At 44.4% G+C, this 22,286-nt stretch overlaps 1 protein-coding gene across 2 annotated transcripts in view; it reads right to left on the reverse strand.

Annotated features, from left to right (window-relative positions):
- Window positions 1-7,234: 7,234 nt before the first annotated feature.
- Window positions 7,235-22,286, reverse strand: part of TMEM260 (transmembrane protein 260) — a 29,401-nt gene continuing 14,349 nt past the window's right edge. For both annotated transcript variants that reach the window (XM_048948898.1, XM_048948899.1), the window contains 13 exons: window positions 21,128-21,305; window positions 18,977-19,090; window positions 16,430-16,609; window positions 14,800-14,840; window positions 14,537-14,620; window positions 14,033-14,150; window positions 13,296-13,468; window positions 12,481-12,652; window positions 11,600-11,748; window positions 10,412-10,588; window positions 9,797-9,850; window positions 9,374-9,464; window positions 7,235-7,874 (listed from right to left, as the gene is read on the reverse strand). In XM_048948898.1, coding sequence (XP_048804855.1) covers window positions 7,602-7,874; window positions 9,374-9,464; window positions 9,797-9,850; window positions 10,412-10,588; window positions 11,600-11,748; window positions 12,481-12,652; window positions 13,296-13,468; window positions 14,033-14,150; window positions 14,537-14,620; window positions 14,800-14,840; window positions 16,430-16,609; window positions 18,977-19,090; window positions 21,128-21,305 — 1,804 coding nt within the window. In that variant the 3' untranslated portion in view covers window positions 7,235-7,601. The remainder of the gene's footprint in view (window positions 7,875-9,373; window positions 9,465-9,796; window positions 9,851-10,411; window positions 10,589-11,599; window positions 11,749-12,480; window positions 12,653-13,295; window positions 13,469-14,032; window positions 14,151-14,536; window positions 14,621-14,799; window positions 14,841-16,429; window positions 16,610-18,976; window positions 19,091-21,127; window positions 21,306-22,286) is intronic.

Here is a 22,286-nt window from a genome sequence, read left to right on the forward strand (position 1 = left end):
GAAGCAGTGTGAAATAATAATTTTCAGTCTTTTGGGAAAGACCGCGCCGTTCCATTTGTTTTAGCACACGTTTTCCACCACGTTTTTCCACTTCCACGTCTGTCCTTCTGTGAAAGCTGGAAAGCATGGCAGTAATATTAAGGATTGGACTGCCCAAGCGAGGTTTGGATAGGAAATACATGCTAACATTTTTTTCTGATCTGTATCATTTATGAAGAAAATCCTTCCCTAATTAGACAGACGATTTAAGCTGTGATTGCTAACGATGGATGTTTGCTGAATACAAAGGGCTGTGCTTAAACAGAGTACCCACGCATTTTGCACCAGGGAAAGCAACTCTGTGCACCAACGCTGGAATCTGTTTTGCTATTGCTATTTGTTGGTTTAGACGCCTATGTGTCTTTCTCTCATTTCTCTTTAGTCTACATTATACTAATATACTCACAATACTAATACAAAGCTTTCTCTTCCTCATTAATATTTTGTAAAATATAAGCAAACAACTCACATTTTTCCATGAATAAAAGGGATAACGTTCCCTTTCTCAGCATTATCTCCAACCTCTGTTGTTGGGTTTTTTTTTCCTTCACTCAAATGATGTTTTTATTTACCCATGGCAAGCTGTGTAAAATTACCAGTGGAAAACACTCCTCTGCTAGATGCATCAAGTCTCTACTAGCAGTCAAGGTTGGAATTCTGAATCCAAGATAACCTCCAAACTACCAAAACTGTTCCCTGTAGTTTTTTGCAGCAGACCCAACAATTCAACACTCCCCCCTTGAAAAGAGAAAGCGATCAAACCCCAAAAGTCTCCTTTGTGTCAATGGGGTGTAGGGGGACAGTTACAAATCTAAGCTCTCCATTCCAGCGCACATCCCCAGATGTAAATAAGCACACAAGCATGTTGCTACATATTTTTACTGAAGCAATTACCGACAGCCTTATCAGCAGCGCGTTCCGCACGGCGCGCATTACTTATCCGTTGTGCCCTCTGCTGGATGCTGCACACAAGGCAAGCGCTATTATTTCCAATTAATTTTTGGCATCATCACTTGGCATCCGCTTTAGGAATGCAAAGCGTGAAATTTGTAGTAGCAGGTTTAATATTTGATCCAGCCAAAAATATTTTTGCTACAAGGACTTACCTTTGGTGGTGTTTTCCTCCCCTGCCCCCTCCTCTCCGTGCTGCCGAGCCTTGTTTGTGGTCCAAACTCAAAAATCTGCCACCGAACGCCGTACGTGGCAGGAATAATTTCATGCTGTGCAAAATTTGTTTCATTTCACATCCTGTAAGAATAATTACTTAGCATAATGCCACTTAAGCTGCGTTTCTAGGTGCAAACATTAAGGAAATGGTAAAGAGCTTGATCCTGGTTGGGAGAAAAAAGGGCATTTAGGGGTTGGTGGGGTTCTGTAAAGCTAGATGTTTTTAATGCCAGGGACAACAAGCAGAATTAAAATGTCCTAAGTGCTATCACCAAATTTAAAAACACAATAAAATTGGGCACCTCGATAGCACACTGCCTTCATAAATACAGGACATCGCTCCTGGTCTGTATTGCCTCAAGTTTCCTGTGTTTTCTGTAATTAGGTTTATTTGAAGGTGACAATTGCCCAAGCAGCCTCGAATAAAAGAGTAAGGCAGGAAGCTCATGTCATGTTACTGACTCATTTTTACATAGAGAACAGGACAAAGTAGGTTTGGAGGAGACTTGATGTGGCGTATGAGAGGGGTGTGTTGAACAAATTTCAGCATAAGCACCTTAGTACTTCAGGGCACTGTGATACGCAGTACCAAGGAGACTCTGATCTTCCCTCTGGACCTCCCAAAAGAGGAAGAGTTTCTCTTTGTTGTAGGCAGTTACTCAAAGTTCACTCTGTAAAAACGGACTTACCTCCATCAGAATCAATCTGCAGTGAAAGCCAAGGGCAGCTTGGCCTAATTGAATAACCTCAATTTTAAGGACCAAAATTAAAATTCTGATTCTTACTTTTCCTTTCCTAAATGGCGGTAAGAAATAATCTTCAGTGAAGAACATCTCCTGAGAAGCACCTTATTGCCTCATGCTTTATCCATCAGTGACAACACTCCTGTGCACCAAGTAGCTTCATCTTATTCAAGGCCATTGTATCTCTTCCTTACTTGTAGAGGAGCCAACAAAGATTTACAAACATAAATTCACTGATGACCGTTCCGTTTGCGTTGAGTTGGTTCAACCTGACAAAAGACACATTCTCACATTTGTTAGGAACGGGCTGAGGATGTTCTCTGGATGGAAACCACCACCAGAATGTGCTACCTCCAACCTACCCACAACCAACACAAATTGCGGTCATGGCCTGAAGCCTGCCAGATTTCAAGAAGCATTTGGACCACACTCTCAGAAACACAGTTTGGATTTCGGGTGGTGCTGTGTGGAGCCAGAGGTTGGACTCAGTGAACCCTGAGGGTCTCTTCCAACTTAGGATATTCTATGATTGCATGAAATTCCCTCACTTCCACTCACCTGAAACAAGTTATTTCAATTCGTACTCATTTTTGTTTTCACTCCATTTTGAACAGGCCTTTTGTGAAATGTCAGGCTTGAATATAGTAGAGGAGTCAAGAGGCAGCAAGGGAAAAAATTACGAATTTTAGGAAAAAATGGTAACAATTTGGGCACACAAATTGTTCTGCTTTGTGGTCTGAATTAGGCAGCAGACCCTCCCTGAGGAGGTTTCATCATCAGCAGTTCTTCAGATGAGCTTTTTATACTACTTTGTACTTTTACTATATACATTGAACAAAGTGGTTTTGATGCTAAATCAAAGGCCAAGACAAAGAGGAGCAATAAACAAAAGGCTCCCAAGCAATCTAAATGGAGGGCTTCTTCCCCTTCGATGTGTTTTTCCCTCCTGAAAATTGGCAAGTTGCTGCCCCATCTGACAAGCAGCGTGTCACAGTTGTCCAAAACCTGGTCAACTACTCATGCACAAGGGGCAACGTGTGAAGGACGCAGTGCCACTGGCGCTCCTTGTCCTCTCTGCAGGGCCCTTGGTGGTCACAAAGCATGGTTGCTCCATGTACCAACCTGGCAAGGGCAGTGCTGCAAGCGCTCGCTCCAGCTTTGCTGGGCAGATCTAAACCAAACAGCCTTTCGGAGGGTACTGACAAGGACATCTTCATCCCCTGCTGTGAGCAGAGCAGCTTTAGTCTTTGTTTGCTCTCCTAGCGCTGTGCCAAGCTCCAACTCTGCAGGTCCCTGGGGTGGGCTGCAGCCAGGCCACGCTGAGGGCTTCCCATCCCCATAGGCATCACTTGGAGATGCCATCTGTAACATGGGTGCTTGGTTTCCTGAATCTTAGAGATGTGGAGGCTGGGGAACATAGCAATCGGGTTTTGTGCTCTCTACCCCCTGCCTCAGGCTGAGGTGGCCCACAGCACTTCCAATGGATGAAATGTTTATATGACCCGTCAAATTTTATTCATTTTGAAAGCGCAGTGGGGAAGAGGGGGAAGCAGGGCATTAAGTACATTCAAATTAACACAGCATTTACCCAAAGCAGCATAAAAAACAAGAACACAAAAGCAGTTCCGTTCTGAAGCACTTCCTACCTGTAACTCATTTCTCACCAAACCCGGGGATGAATCAAGGGCACCAGCACTGTCCCTGGGCATGCTATAACTTCAGCACCACTTTGCTTGACAGGCTGCAAGCCATCCCAAATACCTGTGCCACCCTACAGACCCTCTCGAGGCTGACCCATGAGCTGGTAATGCATGTGTGCGTCTGCAAGGCACGGTGATTTCAGCTGTGTTTCAGGATGGATCGCTCTGCTCAGCGTCCGGCTCCGCAACTCTCCTTTCAGCTGCAAATATAAGTTACCGGCGTCTTGACGAAGGCCAAGCCCAACGATTTAGCAATTGCCTCCCTTTATTTCTTTTTAAAGACCGCGCTGAATCACGACGGGATTTGGGGGTTTTGTTTTAATGGCAAGGCAAGAATTCGCTGATCCTCCCCACGGCGAAGTTACTTTCAAGTCAGCGAAAGTTCTTGGCCCACGATGAAAAGTCTTTGCCAATTAGCGCTCAACAACCTCAATTCATCCCTCCTGGTTCAAGATGAGTAGGAACCTAATAAGGCTGTGATAAAAGGGCAAAAGGCACCGAGTACCCAAAGGGGATTAATGGGCTCTTCCATTTATTTGTCTTCCCAACAGCTGAACTGTTACAAGTATTGACGGGCTTCAAACGGCCCCGCGCCCGACGCAGCCCCAATGGCCACCTCCAGCCCCAGCCCCGCAGGGCCAGGGCTTCCCCCTGGGCGATGCCAAAACCAACAAAGCCCCGGGGATCAGGTAATGAAACTTCAGCTTTTCCCCCTTTGAGATTTATTTACTGGCAGCTGACAAGGGGCAAATTCAGCGCGGATTGTGTAGCCGAGGCCCTGTCAAGCCTTCAGAGGCACCCTTATGTCGAATCACCTTCCTGACTGGCATGTCGCTGAAAAGCCCTCGGCGCTGGTCCTTAACAGCTCCCGACAGCACAAAGGACACTCCAGACAGATGCCTACATGGCATCCTGCAGCATTTTAAAAGAGAATTAGTGGTTTTAATTATGGTCGTCGTATGAAAGGAAACCATGCAAGCTCCGCAGGAGACCTTTGATCAAACCCTTTTGCTAGCACAATGCCGCGGAACTGTGACTATTCCTAGCAAGGGGCCTTTTCTCGCTGAATGACTCACCAGTGATCTTTGAATGCAGACAAGTTCCTCGCCCTCCCTCTTCATTAGCGAGCATTTCTATACAGGCCCTATATAGCGCACGGAGTCTAGGAGCTATACAATGGGGGGGAAAAAAAGGATCCCTACAGATTCTGGCCTCCTCTTAGGAAGTGCTGAAGGACTCTGAGTGACTTTATTCATTAAAACAGGTTGCTATTAATTAACTGTCATAATAAAATAAAGAACTATTATTTGCATTTCTTAGTGCGCTCCCTTTAGTAATATGTATAAAAAGATGCTTGTAACAAAAAATGAATTTATAAGGGAGAAAAAGCCCTCTGAAGTCTCCCCCCCTTCACTTTTTTTTTTTTAAGGCCCAGGCAGCAGGAGTCTGACTAATTATTAGGGCTGGTTCTGCAAGAGAACAAATAGAGGTAAAACACAAATATGAAAGTAATTAGGAAAATGCAAAATCCTGTTTACTTGGCAACCAACGCATGCAACTGAGACTAACGAAGAGCAAATCAGCTTTGCTTGTTTGATAAACTTAGGGGTGCCACCTAAGAGGAGCTGATAAAAATTAAACTTCTGCCAGCATCCCTCAGCACTGCCTTTCAGCAAACGGGCTTACTAACACACGGGGCTTCGTCTGAAAGCACCAGCAAATCTAATTGGAACAGATTCACAGGAGGAAATCTCACACTTCCTTCTCCGTTAAACGTTTTCACCTTTGCAATCTGCCATCGGTGATACCTTCCAGCTGAGCATCCAGCACAGCCACCCGTGTTTGCACGTGCAATTCATAGGCTAGCAGCGCTCACAGATGCAAGCATTTCTGGTCTCCTTCCCTAAAAAAAAAACATCAACACTTCCACTGCTGCTCACACCTGGGAATGCGTGTGGTGGGAAAGTTCTGCTTGCAGTTTGCATTGCTGCTTTTTACAATACACGGTGATACATCACTTGAAGCAGACTGCAGCTTACATACCTTTGTGGAGCCCCCTCTTTTCTCCCAAGCAGATAGTAGAATTCACAAAAGCTGCCAATTATTTCAAGACTATGCAGCTAAGGAGAGGCATCGAATCAAGATAAAGAAAACTCTTGGCTCAATATATTTGCTTGAATGGATTCTCAATAATGCAGGTAACAAAAGCACTCAAAAATTGGATTCCTAATGCTTTTCTGCCAGCCTGAAGGACTGATTCTGAGAAGTGAGAAGAAAGTCAGCCTTGAGAAAGCAGCATGGAGGAATGTATGACATTCTCTCCCTCTGTACAAACACTTCTGCAGGAACTGACAAAAAGGAAGAGATTTAAGTGAGGAACAGTCGACCTGAAATGTAGTCAATTACAACACAAAGAGTTAAAAAGACACCCCTGAACCGCTCTTCTTCACTCTCCCCTTTGCAACCCACAAGCCTGAGTTTTATTTTTCTTTTTCATTGGTCATTTCTTATCTGCTGCTTGGACAGGAATTGATTCATAGAAGGACAGGGGAGAATTGCTATGGAAATCATTGGAATGAAAGGGAGAAAAACAAAGAAAAAATAAAAGAATCCAAAGAGCAGTTTGATTTTTATACATACAGCACTCAATGAAAGTGCTCAAGTTTTCCCACAATGAGTTAAAGGGACCAACAAAAAAGTCATCTTCTCTTGAAGGGATCTGTTAAGTTCAGCAAGTACACAAGCACCTAAAACTGCCCCTATCCATGTGCACAGCACAGCACATCCAGCACTCAAACTACACACCAAGTTCTGCAAGAGAGCATCCCCACAAAGCTCCCAGCAGAGCCACCCAGTAATGTGATCCTTACAGAAATCCTTCTGCCTTCTCCAAAAAGTTTACTAACCCAAATGCACCCCAGGACCGACAGCAGTTTCTCTCCCACAAAACCACCATGCTGAGATTTCAGAGGATGGAGGAGCAAAGTATGAAAACTCTGCCAAACATGCACTTCCAGTAACACCACCAGAGTTCAGCGTCTGTTTTAAGCCTTTCTAAGACATATTAACTGACAGAACCTTGAAAGACAAGCTATTTCATGTCATTCTTTGGAAAATATGAAGCTGAGCTCTTGGGAACTGAGTCTTCCTTAGCTTTTGGGGAAGAATGGAAAGCAGGATGGATGTCAGCACTGCAGCCTCCCTACCCCAGACTCACACAGCACAGGAGATGCCATGTTGCTGCATACAATCACGCTGGTCTGTGAAGAAAAATGTAAATTACTCGCTACAGGAAAACCAATGCAATGAAGTCTATCACAGCATAAAATCCCAGTGCAATGAAAACAGCCCTCCTTGCAGTGAGCTGGGTTTGTCTCCACCAACACCATCACCCCATACCAGTGGCTGCATTTGTTCCCAGGGGGTCATTTTGGCAGCACCACAGGGGCACAGCCAGGGCATGGAGGGCACCTGAAACAGCACACAGTCATGCTCCTGCAAGGGCTCCATCCTGCATGCTTGTCCTGATGGAAACCCACGTACCCATGCTGCCCCATGACTGTAAAAATGCACAGACACACAGTCTAAGGAAAAATGTAGTAAAACTCTTTGCTTGACAACAGCAGCAATGTTTAAGGGCAAAACATATATTTTTGCATCTATAAACCATCTATAAACATCCATAAACAGATCTAAATGATTTTCTCAGTGCTGCCTTTAGGAGGAAACTCTCTTCTTGAAACACCGCATTTTATTTTGTGTTGAGCTTTCTTCACATACAAACTGTTCATTTGGCAACAGCAATCGGATACCAAACAACAGTACGCTCCTGCAGAGCCCTCTGCTCTTTTTGTCACCTTTTCCCAACATTCTCACATTGGCTGTGACCAACTCAAAGCTCTGGACCTGTCAAAATCCTCAGCACCTCAGAAGGGGCACAGTGGAACAGGCACTACCCAGCTTGCCGCTTCAGCTCAGCTTTCATTTCCCTCAGCCCCTGCAGTTCCTTCTGGAGGTGGTTCACAGCCTGGAGGATATCCTGCCGCTGGGGATCATCTTCTGCTTTCTGGGTGTAGAGGAGGAAATGCTTAACAGTTTCGGAGAGCAATGCCTCAGGGTCCTCACCCACCCGATGGAGACGCAACATCCTCTCGCAGGCTATCGCGTAGTTTTTGTGCCAGTTCACTGGGTGATGTGGATGAGAGCTGACAATTTCTTTGTAGGACTGTTAAATGGCAAAAAAAAAAAAAAAAAAAAAAGAAAGAAAGAAAAAAAGGGGACAAATTAAGCAAACAAAGGGGACCAACAGCTCTTAACAGTGCTTCAGAACTGCCCATAAAGGAACAGATGCTACTAAGATGTCTCCATCATCCAGAGTCAGAGCATTTTTGAAACTCACTCTGTGTTTGCCATGTGATGTGTGGTAGTGTGAATCCAAAATCCAGGGATTTTGTGCAGCAGCTGTTTGTTTAGAAACATTACAGACAATTGAGAAATTGAGATAACCCCAGAGCACATTATGCCCTTTCCCAAGAGGGAACCAGACTGGGCAAAGATGGATTTCCCTGCTGTGCCTGCAAAAACACTGACTCAGTGTTCCAGGAGATTGGGACACCTTCAACAGGATGTGAACAGTTTGAATCCTAGGGTTGCCTGGGTTGCAAAGGAGCACAATGCTCATCCATTTCCAACCCCCTGCTGTGTGCAGGTCACCAACCAGCAGCCCAGGCTGCCCAGAGCCACATCCAGCCTGGCCTTGAATGCCTGCAGGGATGGGGCATCCACAGCCTCCTTGGGCAACCTGTGCCAGTGCCTCACCACCCTCTGGATGAAAAACTTCCTCCTAATACCCAACCTAAACCTCCCCTGTCTCAGTTTAAAGCCATTCCCCCTTGTCCTATCACCATCCACCCTCACAAACAGCCGTTCCCCCTCCTGTTTATACACTCTCATCAAGTACTGAAAGGCCACAATGAGGTCTCCCCAGAGCCTTCTCTTCTCCAAACTAAACAAGCCCAGATTCCTCAATCTTCCTTAACAGGAGAAGAGTTTGCCTAGGAGCGTTTGCTAAGTGGCAATATTGATAAGCTCAACATCATGCCTGGGAACTTCATGGAACAGAACAGCAAAAATGACAGCAAAATGGGCAAAACTTTAAAGGAAGCGATTTACAGACTGTTTGCTGGGGTATAAAACATCTCCTCTCTGCTGACACACACTGATCGTTTCGTGCATCTGCTGGCATCTCTGGCAGTGCAGTATTTATTGAGATACCTACACCAGCTTACGTGTGTCATTCTCTGCTGTGAAATGCAGCAGAATTAATTTGCAGTGAGAAGACTGTCGGATTTTACACTTGCTGGCTCAGATGCAAGACTGTGTAATGACAGAGAGGACAAGTGCATAGAGGGGACTTTAGGACAAGCAATCTCTTGGCATGGGTTTGGAGCCCAGCGCAGACAACATAATTATAGCAAAAGGAGGGTGTTGACTGGTTAGCTTTTGGCATCCTCTGTGACCAAGAGGGCAAGCAGGAATGGATAAAATCCCTGAACAAATCTCTTTGAATCTGCTATGCTCCTGATTTGGATGAATGAGAGAGAATGCAGATTACAGGACAGCCTATCTAGATACACCGTGATATTTCCATGTGGTCAAAAGAATTAAACAAAAAAAAAAGGATGGAGACTGCAGACAGTATTTATAACAAAATATACGACTTACAGTGTATGCCAACGTGTACAGCTGTGCTTTCATTTCTGCAGGCACACTGGCAGTTTCTGCAAGGCCAAATATAAAGAAAGCTGTTTTCATCCTAGGAGAATAAGAAAAGAAAACACCTTATAGCAACTGCTTAACATAACCAGCTCACATCTCCTGATCACGTCTTCACCATGTCCATAAAGCTCTTTAATTGTATGGGACAGTAAACAAGATTTTTTCAAGTCATCAGTGATAGAGATTTCTTTCCATGGTATGCCCAAACTACCCTCTGTTCTTCAAGATGCTTTGAGCAGAACCTCTAAGTGAATGAAATCAGCGTTTTCCTTCTGAAGTTTGGCACATTAAGATCCAATAAGGCCATGCACTATCAAGCTGCCTGCTTTGGTGTGTATTTCCACGCATGGGGGAGCAAAGGAGCATCACCTGGCTTGCCACATCTCCTCATTGGCGACAGCTTCCCAGGAAGAGGGCTTGAAACTAAACGGGAATTAAAACAAAATTCAGCCATCAGATCCATGTCATTGTGTTTTGCTCACTGCACAATCATCCCTTCTAACCCAAGCACTGACAGACCTCCCAGGCAGCAGAAAACCTGTCATGAAGCCTACGGCTCTGACAGCAGGGAATTCAGCTGATCCTCAGTCATTCATAAAACTTTATCCCTCTCCCTGCACAGGGGGAGCCTCTGGTGTTTACATCAGGTGTTTCACAGCATCCCAGCTATCCACAAAGTGAGAGATGATTTTTACCATCCCATCATAGCTCAGTCTACAACATTTAAAGCTCTGGGTGTCCCATGTCTTCAATGGTTTTGGGCTCCCAATGAAGTTTTAGGATCAGAATTGGACATGACAGTTGACTAGAAACCTCTATTTTTAACACTAGCAAAAAACAAAAAAACACATGCAGAGATACTGTGTGTTCCAAAACATAAAGCATTAAGATTAAAGCTCAGATTTAATTTCTCTAACACTGCAATGGATGTGGTTATGAGGAATAGGAAGCAGGAAGACACAGAGCTGTCCTTCTGCCTCTTACCTCCCATACTCTTCAGTCCAGTTATAGAGATTTCTTGTCAGACGAATCCACTCTGCTGGGTCAAAGACAGCATCAGAAGGAACCAACTTCTCACAGGTACCCCATGGCCAAAGCGAGTAACTCCTCTTCCAGGTTGAGTCCCCTTCATGAAGACCTATGCAGACAAACACTTCTTTACTGCCAAAAAAAGGAACAAAGAGAGGAATGGTGAAGCCATGCCAGAGGCCCTGGGCAATCCCACGTGCTTGAGCTGCCCACCCACCCCATGTTGGTGCAGCAGACAGGTCTCAAGAAGCACAACTGTAGACGTCTCTGTTCAGTGAGGGGAAGCTGAACCAGATGAGCATTAAGAGTTCCTTCCAACTCAAACAAATCTATGATTCTATTACTTCTTGCAGCACAGAGCATCTCGCATCAGAACGTCTCTGGGGCACTCTGAAGAACAGCTCTGTGGGCACATAAATACCTCCATGGTACTGCACACCTCGTGCACCAGAGCAGGAGGGACATCCAGGGGAGATGTTCTCCCGTGTCACACCTTACATCTGTGCCAGAAGGAGGAGAAGCCCACTTTGTCCCAGTGGCACCTGGCCCTGCTAGTCTGCCTCCCCACGCTCGCCCCAGCTAGTCTAAATGCAGATGCTATTCTTATTCATGGGAGTATCTAATCCTTTCTCCACTCTTACTAAGCTATTTTTATATGATGATTATTCCTGGAATACATTCATTCTATGCTAATCACTTGGCCACAATGTTCAGGAAGGAGAAGCTGCAGCAATTTACTCTCCAACCATCATCATTGTGAGTACACAGGAATGTTTCTTTTTTTTTTTTTGGTGACGAATTGTGTCAGCAAAAGAAAAAAAAATATATCCATAAATATTCTCTGCCAATCACCTTCTTATTTTTCCTTCCTAAAATCCAAACTTACCTCAAAACAACGAGAATATTATACCTTGTTCAGCAAGACATAATGTTGTTCAACAACACTGAACAACATTATATCTGGATGGAGTTACTTCCGCACAGATATTTGCTTTAATTGCAAAAATAATCTCACCACTGGGGAGGAAGTCAGTAGAGAAAATTGGTCTTTTGGATGCAGCACCAAGCTGTTCCATAAACAATTTCAAGAGAAAAAGGTTGAAGATTTTCGGAAAGCTGTTCCATTATGAAAGAAATGCTTACTGCTTATTCGCTTTGAGGAAATGGTGGAGATTAAAAGCAAGTGTCCCATCAGGTAATATTCCTTCCACAGGGTTCCACCGGTTCCCAGGGAAATGAACACCAGGTAAATGCTTTGCCAGCTTGGGTAAATACCATTCATAGGTCATCATCTATCACCAAAAACATTATCGTAATTAAAACAAGAAGCAGAGTTTCCATCCATTTTACACCAGCAGCTGTAGAAATGCCTTTCATGTGAGTAATGATTCCATTTATTCAGTAAGGGTTTCCTCTCATTTCAGCAATGGCCCGGGACCATGCCATCAGATCAGACCATCAGTGGCTTCTACTTGGAGAAACATGGTCATTGCCACTGAGGGGAAAAAGTCTACATAAACCCAAAATAGCTGTGAGGAGACACAAGAGAGCTTTGGTTAGACATGGGGCATTGGGTGAGGCCTCCCCAACAAATCACAGTACCCTGTTGCAAAGCCAAGTGCAAGGATTATGTGCTAGTAGAAATGCAACTGTGCCTTCCTGCAAAGAGGATTCTTCTCCTTCCAGTACTCAGGAAAAACAAGCACAACCACCACCCCACGGGACACAGCATCTTCATTTGAATTAAAAGAAAAAAAATAAGTCTGCAAAAGCACCTTTGGTGGACCAGGATAACACAGGAGACCTCAGGAATTGGGCCCCAACATGGCAGAGCCCTTGAGAGAAAGCCCAAAGCCCCATTGCCCAAGGGCTGCTGGCTGACTCTCAGCCCTCCAGACTGCTCCCAACATGCAATTTTCTGAAAACAGAAAGGATGAAGCTTTCTCAGCAAGGTAAACATCAGCCCTGTGCAACAACTGGATACCTGCCATGTTGCCTCATTCAGTATCACCTCCCAAACCTACCTCTTGGTCCACTAATGTGATATCTGGCCTCACTCCTTCAACATAATGCAGGTAACGAAGGGCATTCCCAGGTAAGTCTCCTCTTAGCAAAATCACTGCACCCATTGGCATAGAGGACAGCAGGTTTTTTGCAAACTTATCAACAATGTAATTGTTGCTCTGATCACAATCACTGAAGAAAGCAGATGAAAAAAGAACATTTTAAAGCCAGGCACTTGCACGGTTTTGCCCATGTTTGGAACAATTTTATGCAATAGACATCCAGTGGTGAGGTCCTTCCCCTTTGTCAGATCTGGCTGAAAAGCATCATCTCCACTTAGAAGATACAAACACGAAGCCTTTAGTCTGCTGTCCCCCAGAAGCTAGAACAAGAGACATGCCACTATGGTTTTGCACAGATACACACACAGTGCATGCATTCATCTTAATGCTGATCTTTTTTTCTAATTTTTCTTCTTGGACTAAACATAAAGATTTGGAGCTGGAAGTGCCAGTACACAGTAAGTATTTGAAACCCTCCCTACTCTTTTAACACTTTTAATTAAGCTGAGCCTTGTACAAAGCAAGGATTTCTGCCTATGGAGCCTCTGAGCTCAACACTTGACCAGTTGGTCAAGCTCCACCTGAGCAGCCGTACTACTATACTGATTTTTACCTAACCCACTGCAGAGTTCTCAACGTGGTTATGGAATAACGAAGCCTTATATTATAAGATGTAATTCATTTAATAAAAGAAAGAAAAACTAAGAAAAAATACTGGGAAACTTGAAGCAAAGCATGGGAAGGAGAAGGTGATGCCCGAGAGGATGTCTTACCTATAGTTGGCCCAAATTTGAGCAGCAACAAGAGTCCCAGCAGAAAACCACTCCAGCCATGGCAGCACCCGGCTGCCCTGCAGCACAGCACCTCCGAGGGACGTGAGAGCAGCCAGCCCCAGCCCTGCCAGCACAGCCACAGCCACATTGCTCTGCATCCAGAACCGCTCCACCTAGGACAGAAAGCAATGTGGCAGTGCATCCTTGGGATGCAAGTCTACACTTTTGGAGCAGGATATCTCCAAGCTGGAAAGCTCACAAATGAAGGGCAGACAGAGACAAGGAAAGGAGAAGTTTCTTTCCTTTATTCATAGAATGGCCTGGATTGCAAAGGAGAGCAGTGCTCATCCAGTTCCAACCCCCTGCTGTGTGCAGGGTAACCAACCAGCAGCCCAGGCTGCCCAGAGCCACATCCAGCCTGGCCTTGAATGCCTCCAGAGATGGGGCATCCATAACCTCCTTGGGCAACCTGTTCCAGTGCCTCACCACCCTCTGTGTGAAAAACTTCCTCCTAATTCTTCCTTTTAAACATACATCATCTATCTAAACACCCAGAGACCATATTTATGCTTCCCCAGTTAAAAGGGAACAGAAAATGTAGCTGCATGCTTGCACCCTGTGCATCTCCAAGACAACCACCTGCTCTTGATTCGCAAGGGACCCAACAGCCAACGAAGCATGAAGGAGGCTGCTTCCAAAAACCAACACCCCAGAGCAATTTTCAGAGTGAAACTTACCACTCCCAGAAACAGAGGCTTTGTAACATCCAAATTTGCTCTCCAGGCGAAAAAGAGTGAATAAACACAGAGCATTCCAGCGAAGAGACAAATCACGGGTGATTTCTGTTGCTTTATCCTGTAAAAAATAACGTAGCACTATAGTGGCATGATCAAAAGTAGGAAAAAGTTATATGTGCATGAAGACAGCTGTCTCTCTGCATGTCTGAATGCGTTTAATGCAAGGAGCTGGTTGGTTTTACCTTACTTTTCCAATTTATGAAACTTTTGTTTTTCAGAGCATGCAGCCATCAGGATCTCAAGATTTTTAAGGCATCTACAGAGTCACAGGGTAATCAGGTGCAGGGCTGTTTTGCTCTTTATCAATAACACAGGATAACTGCTGAAATTTCTGCCCAAGGAAGCAGATTTGCTCCATGTGGCACAAGGCAGAGAAAGCACCTAAAGCTCACGCTTGGCCAGTAAGGAAATGCAGGTGGGAGTAAATATTCCCCTCCAACTTACCGCAGTGCTGTGCTGAAACAGGCCATGAGTGCCAGGGCAAGGACAGGAAGGGACAGCTCTGACCTCATCTGCTCCAGCTGGAAGCTGTGGGGAAATCAGTGCATGTCTGCATGACCCTCAACTCAGTGCCTGCACTCAGTGCAATGAGAAAACAGGGCAGCTGTACGGCAGCACCCCTGTTCTGCTGGGGTTGAGTCTACCAGAAACAGGAACAAGCCAGGATTTTGAATCCCCAGCAGTGGAATAGTCATGATTTTACTCACACCAGCATATCTCTCATACTTGATCGAGTCTCGGACTTGGCCTGGATTAAAAAGAAAGAAAGAAAATGAGAAATTCACACACTGACTGTGGAAAGGAGAAGTCTTCCCGCTTTCTGTCTGCAGAACCCTGAGTGTAAAGGGCTGCTCTAGAGCTCTTTCAAATGGTACCACACTGATCACAGGGGACAGGAATTGCTTAAGCAAAACCAAAGACAGCAAACTACTCCAACATTCACTGCAAAATTTTCCTCCATTTTTTTTGTTTTACATTTTTGCATGGTTCACCACCCAGATGAACCCAACTCATTACCCTGTGACCAGAGCACATCATATGGCTTAGCTGTGAGCTCCACTAAGTGCACGACTGGGGGCACCTCATGGGCCTCAATTTCTACTTCTTTACCTACTTGGAGAAGACCTCCACAGTCAAGTCCAACCCTAACCCTCCCCCACGATGCTCACTGCCCACGTCCCTCTGTGCCACATGTCCACCATTCTTGAACACCTCCAGGGACAGTGCCTCCATCACTTCCCTGGGTATGATTCAGGAAGTCTGGAAGGTGTATTTAACGTCAATAAAAATGGAGTAGTACGTTACATTTAAAAAATAGTTAAGAACATAAAAGTGTCAGAGGATGGCTCTGGCATTAGCCCAACCAGCATTAGGACCAAACACTTGGATTTTGCTGCATGTACTGCTCCAGTTTCAGACCAGTTCAACATAAATGTGGTGCAGGATTACACACGGCCCATCCTTAAGCCTCCTGAACATCAGTTTGAATTCATCAGATCTAATGGAGAAAGCAGTCGAGAGATTTGTATGCATTGGCATTGCTCTGCCCAACAGAACCTAGTTCTCAGGAGAGGTCTGGGAACAGGACAACAGGGAAGTCTCAGAAGTCCTTCAGAGGGTGGACCTTATCTCTGTAGGAGCACAATGCTATGTAAAACACAAGCCTTTCTTTTATTCCCAGCATTCTGCATTGAAAACTCTGAGACAAAATGGCCACTGCTCTCCTTGAGTAGCCAGAGCTCAGTTTGGGTTGGAGCAGAAAGATGCAAATCCTACACTCTGCACACAGTTATGTGGTATCTCCCTCTCTTTGCAAGAGCACAAAGCAGACAGAATAATTCAGAGCAAACGATTCTGAGATTCCCCCAAACCTACCCTTCACTTCAGTGCAACACTACTGAGATGTAAGTTAGAGGAATCTCTTTTAAGGTTAAAGCAATGAAAAATTGCTTGCAGCCTCTTTCAATAGCTGGGTTTAAAATGATTTAAAACAAATAAGCCAAATATTTGTCTTAAAATAAGAAAAACACAAAACAGGTGTTGCCACCTCTCTCTAGCAAGACTTGGTCTTTGGGTTTTTATAAATATGACACATGTGGACAGCCCCTGGTAAATAACACAGCTCATCCCACAAAGACAAAGAGGATCAGGTCTTGCTTTCCCAGCCACCGAACCCACACCCAGAAAATCCGACAGATCCAAAGGTGAAACTCAGGAAATGATTTTTTAAAGAAATTTCCAATTTTTTCACCTCTAGGCCATTTAACACCACAAGCAGAAAGGTTCTGCTGCCGCATTACTCAAAAGAAAGCCTTGTAGAAAATGATCTTTATTTACCAGATTGAATGTCCCATATTCCTCCCTGAGAAAGTGGGTCAAAAATCCTTGAAAAGTCGTCTGGTCTCCCCATGTCCAACGGGCTCGATTGAGGTAGGACGAAGCCGGCAGATAGAGATAAGGCAGCAAACCAGCCAAGAAGCATAAACCCAACTTCAGCAAATGGCCTAGGGACAATTCCTGCACCAAAATATGTCATATTGCATAACAATGTTTATTTTAGTTTAATCATGCTGGAACTTCAAGAACAGATAAAGAAAAAACATCAAATATATTTACACAGAGCTGATCTCTCAATTTATAGTAAGTCCCTACAAAATGCTATGTTAAACCTTATGATTTTGTGGATTACTAGGAAACTGCATCAAACTGATCTCCTTTGCATGGCAGGGTGAAATTTAAGTGAAGCAAATAATATTAGCTAGGACTCATGAGTATCATACTCATTGCATCTTTCACATTTAAATCATGGCATGACATGCATAGATGGCTGAAGCACTGCAAGGCTGAGATAACCCACTTTGCAGCGATTAAGAGTTGGCTGGTATTCCATCTGGCAAAAAAAAAAATGCTGCTCTAGTACAACTACACACATCATCACCATCATCAGGAGTCAGTTTTGCCATTTACTTTATCATGATTACACTGGCTAAATTGGATAGGCCAACTTTTGGGGTGGGATTTTCAAGATTGCCTAAGGGGTCAGGAAGACAAGACTTTCAAAGGGACTTCTGTGCCTAACTCCTTTAAGTGCTTTGGAAAATCCCACCCTAGAATATTGCACGCTTGCTTTATCATTAGCCACCGTCCTGTCAATCAAACACTTGTTCAGAATTTGGGGTTATGTGGAATAGACACCATTCAGCATTCAGAGCAACAACCTACAGAACAGAGAAAGTAGCCTGATAAAGTTGGTGGCCAAAATTTCTTTAGAAGACCGACTACTTCTTGAATTTATTTCTAACTGAAAGGCACTGGTTTTGATCAAATATCTTATTATTAGGTGGTTTTCCACAGCATGCTTTCCTGAACTGTCTAAAGTATTTCCCAGGAACATTACATTGCAACAGCATTCTCTCTGCTGGAAATCACAGAGGTCTGTGCACCTCCCTGGTTAAAAAAACAACTGTTTAAAGAAGAAAAATACACTGCATGAACCATCACTTTGGTAAAGGAAACAGGAAGGCTGCAGGGCTTTTGCTAGAAGGACTTTTGCATCAAGCTTGTCTGAACTGCATCTTATCTCTTGCTGCTCACACACTTCACTCCAGGCTTAGCTATAAGCTGTGCCACTGTGTAGAACCACACCTGATCTGCCAGGCTGAGGGTGTAGAAATACAGGTAGGAGCACCCCAGCACAAAGCTGCCCAATCGTCATCTAAAGGTAGAAGGCAGAGGGTACAGGTGGAGGTTTCTCTGGCCCACTTGTAAAGTGATATTAGTACTAAATCTTTTAAGATATGCAGCACTTTTTAGAGCAGAGTTCCTACAACATGTCTGCACCCAGCCCAACAAAGCCATCTGCAGAAGACTACCTACATCTGACAAGAGCATTGTAAAGTCCCTAAATGTTATCATGGAACCTCATCCAGATGGATGCACATCACCTTCCTGAGCCAGGTATGCAAAAAGGTCTCCTTGTTCTGCAATGAACAAGGAGATGACCTTCAGAAGTCTCTTCCAACCTCCAACTACTCTGAGATTCCAGGACATCTGACCACTTCAGGGCTTGTTGTCCACTGAAGGTCAATTTTGCCTTGGTCTTCTCCAGCTGGCACAAGCCAGGTGCCTCACCTGAGAGTTCATAGAATTGGCTTGGGTTGGAAGGGACCTCAAGGATCATCATCCCCCTGCCACAGGTAAGGTTGCCAGCTGCTAAATCAAGTTTAACTAGATCAAATTGCCCGGAGCCTCATCCAATCTGGCCTTAAACACTTCCAATGATGGAGCATGCACAGCCTCTCTGAGCAGCCTATTCCAGCAGCTCAACACTCTCTCAGTAAAGAACTCTTCCCAGTCATCTAATCTAAATATCCTTTCCTTTAGTTTAAAACCATTCCCCCTTATCCTATCACTACCTACCTGCATAAAAAGTTGATTTGCCTCATGTTTATAAACTCCCTTTAAGTACTAAAAGGCCTCAGTGAGGACTCCCTGCAGCCTTTTCCAGGCTGATCAAGCCCAGCTCCTTCAGCCTATCTTCATAGGAGAGGTGCTCCAGCCATCAGATCATCCTCATGGCGCTCCTCTGAACCTTTTCCAAAAGAGCCTCTTGCAGGACTCCAGTCCTAGTAGTGTCAGAGCTGGAGGCAACCAAACCTGGCACATCCCAGGGGCATGCTGAAGAGAACTGCATGAGATCAGCACCTGCAGCACCCTTGCTAATTCTTTGTGTCTTTGCTGGCAGCAGTCACACAATGATGGACAACAAGTCAATGCAGCTTCCATTTGCTACCACCAGGGAATCAACACAGAGAAACTCATCTCCAGTCATAAGCCAGTGCCTTAAAGCAAGCTAAAACAGCTGTGAGTCAGCAAAATACACACCGTCTTTCTGAAGAGCAGGAAGAGAACCCAAGGTACAATACAAGCAATATAAAGCACTATTGTGTGCTGATTGCACAAACTGAGGCCGCAGCAAAAGGCACCAAGTTTGGCGATCTGGAAGGGAAAAACAAACAAACAAACACCTCATAATTGCTCTTCACAGTTTGCAAAAAGAGCCACACGCCAAAGCAGCATCAATGCAGCCCACAGCAGACATAAAGAATGAGACAAAACACACCTGTGAGCACTGGTTGGTTGTAATACAAAAAACACAGGTTACTTCAGTTAAGTTTTATGCCATAAAAACAATTACGCCATTTCTATGTATGAAGATATGATTTTATGTAACAGGAGTTAATTCTTTCCTCTTCTGCAGGCACAGATGGCTAAAGTCAGGGCTACACAAACTTGCTAAACAAAGGGAATTAAAAGCAGTATCACTCAATAGCATAATTTCATTTCAGAACCTGTTTTTTGATAATAGAGGTAATGTGTTCAGACTATGCAGGGTATTTCTGGTACTCACTGAGGATTACTTAGCTTTGTTACCAGCACTATGACCATCCCAGGCTCATGCTACAGAAAGCATCTCTCCACCTCAAGTGGCCGTAAGCTCTGCTCAGTCCTGCTTATTTCAGTCACTAGGTGACAATGGCATGTGAGGGGTAAACATTTGCCTTCACGTGGAGATGGGATCACCCAGTAGCTTTTAATTAGAATTTAACACTGGATGTTGCTTTGTCAAAAGAAAAACCTGCTACAACTTCAAAAAAAATCCTTGTGGTCTTCAGAGCTGCCCTGAAAGACTTGGGACACCTCAGTAATTCTTTGTGTATACCGGCAACCTGCAAACACATTGCTAAAGATGTTTCAGGCTGGATATTAGGAGCAAATTCTCAGAAAGAGTGATCAGGAACAGAAAGGTGGTGGAATCACCATCCCTGGAGGTGTTCCAGAACTATGGAGATGTGGCACTCAGGGCAGCGGGCAGAGGGCATGGTGGGAATGGGTTGGGCATGGACTTGGTGATCTTGGAGGCCTTTTCCAACCTTAATGATCCTATGAAACGTGTTGTCGACTTGCTGTTTGTAGCCTGACCTTGTTGAGTTGTAAGGTGCTGGACACCCAAAAAAAAACAAATAAGCTCACTGACTACTTCTGGAGAACTCATTCGAAAATCCCATTGGAAACTGGGTGCGTCAAGCACAGGAGCAGCTTGGAAAATGCCCAACTCCATCTCCGTGGAGTCCAGTCTCTAGGGATCTCGGGACAGAATTGAGCAGAAAATAGGAGAAAATAAATAAATCCAATGATGAAACAAGGTTTCTCCAGCCAGTGACAACACGTGTTATTTGATAACTTGCAAAGCTGAGTAAACTACCACTGTGGGCTCCTGAAATTCTAGGTTAGCCCAACAAAAATCCTTTTATTCACACAATTTATAGGAGTCACAGCAGGCAAGTCAGTAAGTAGAGAGGAGATCAGATGTTCAGGCAAAGTAAAGTAGGAAGAACAAGACTGGTGAGTAAAGCCATCTGACCACCTGGTCTGCTCCCAAAGTAGTGAATACAGCATGAATTGTCCCTGTATTCAATAATGGCATTATTTTGGGGGTAGTTTTCATTTTGAAACAGTATACATTGAACTGCACAGAACTGACAGAAAAATTGGCCATTCCTGTTTTTCATTAGAAACGTGGGTTTCAGACTGGATGAAATTTTCTGTAAGACGTATCTATTTACCCTTGGGAAAAATAACAGTCCTACCAACAAAACCTTGAACACTCACAGCCTACTTTGAGTCTTTGATGCAGAAAATTAAACTTTGTGCTACAACATTTAGATGAAAATGATTTTGCTTTTTCCATTCCTATCCTCTACGTGTAAAGCAACACAAAAATGCCCATCCAGCGTGTCCCAACAAAACCCTTAAGCAAAGTGCACACATTTTCAAATGTTTGGCACTTCTGAAAATGCAGGTGGATCAAGGATCAACACAGCTGAACCCAGCCCCAAAATCTGCCCTCCCTTGCTTAACAAAACTGAATCAGGACTAAATGGATAGGAAATTAAACAGACTTGTCATAACTAATTGAAAAAAAAAAATAATAATAATAATAAAAAACTATTCACTTGGCTTGAGACGTTTTACCTTTGATCTCTCTTTTGCAGTGGATGCCTCCTCAAAATGCACGGTAAGAGCCATAAGCAGCCCCACAAACAGATTGTTTAAGCTAAAAACCTCCGCCGTGATGGACCACTGCCATGTTAGACGAGAAAATGAAAACACCCCCGCAGCAAGGATTCCTCCAGCATATGAGCCAGAAAGCCTGCAAACACAGATAACATGAAATCTTCTTTTCCAACAAAAAAAAAAGCCTACTTTATTGTCCTCTTTTTTTTTTTTTTTTTTTTTCTTTTTTAAACACTGTAGCAGCAGAAATTATGACTGCCACCCAGCTTCCTTCCAAAACATTATATGGTTAATATGTCCCTAATAATTTCTTTGCAGAGAATTGCAATTAGGAAGAGCACACCTCAGCCATCCCGTGTATTTGCAAGGCACCAAATGCTGAACGGTTGGTGAGCCAAGCTGGGTTTTTCTCCACAAACACCACAAAAACTCCCAGTATTCAATTCAGTTCCAAAACCTTGATGAGCAATGACACAGCAGGTCATGGTACGCTGAGCCAAAGAGTCATGCCTCTAACGGGATGCTCTGTGCTGGAGGACACATGAGCAGTGATGCAGCCTTAAGTTCATTGAGGCCCCGCATAAAGAGTGGATTAGAGCTATTCATGATGGACAGCATTAGCAGAGCTTCCCTAAGGCAGGTTGGACTGTCTCTGGGTTGGGCAGGGATTGCAGCACCCACAGCCCTGGGATGGAGAGGCACCCACCGGACAGTGGGAGAGGAGACAGTGGGTGCCATTGCCAGCTAGATGGACTTCAGCTCTTGTTCTCAAATGAGCTGGATGTTGCAGGTAGCCTGGGGAGCCCAGAGGTTGGATTTAGCCCAGGAAACCCATTGCACCCACTCTGCTGGTTGCATTATGTTCTCTGCTCTTTGGAAGCTTGGCTTTTTGGGAGGTCTGTCCCATAGGAAGTTACCCTGCAGAATGGGATGGAGGGCAGCACAACCAGCTCAGCCATGTCTCATCCAAGGACTAATACCTGTGACTAAGGTTAAAGCTGCTCTCTAGAAAATCATAGGCTCTATACAGACTGGTATATTTCTAATCCCACCCCAGGTATGCATATTTCCATTTAGATATAACATTCCTGGCAGGTTTAAAACAAAAGTAGCATAG

The sequence above is a fragment of the Lagopus muta genome, chromosome 6 (assembly GCF_023343835.1).
Source record: "Lagopus muta isolate bLagMut1 chromosome 6, bLagMut1 primary, whole genome shotgun sequence".
In the NCBI taxonomy this organism is placed as follows: domain Eukaryota; kingdom Metazoa; phylum Chordata; class Aves; order Galliformes; family Phasianidae; genus Lagopus; species Lagopus muta.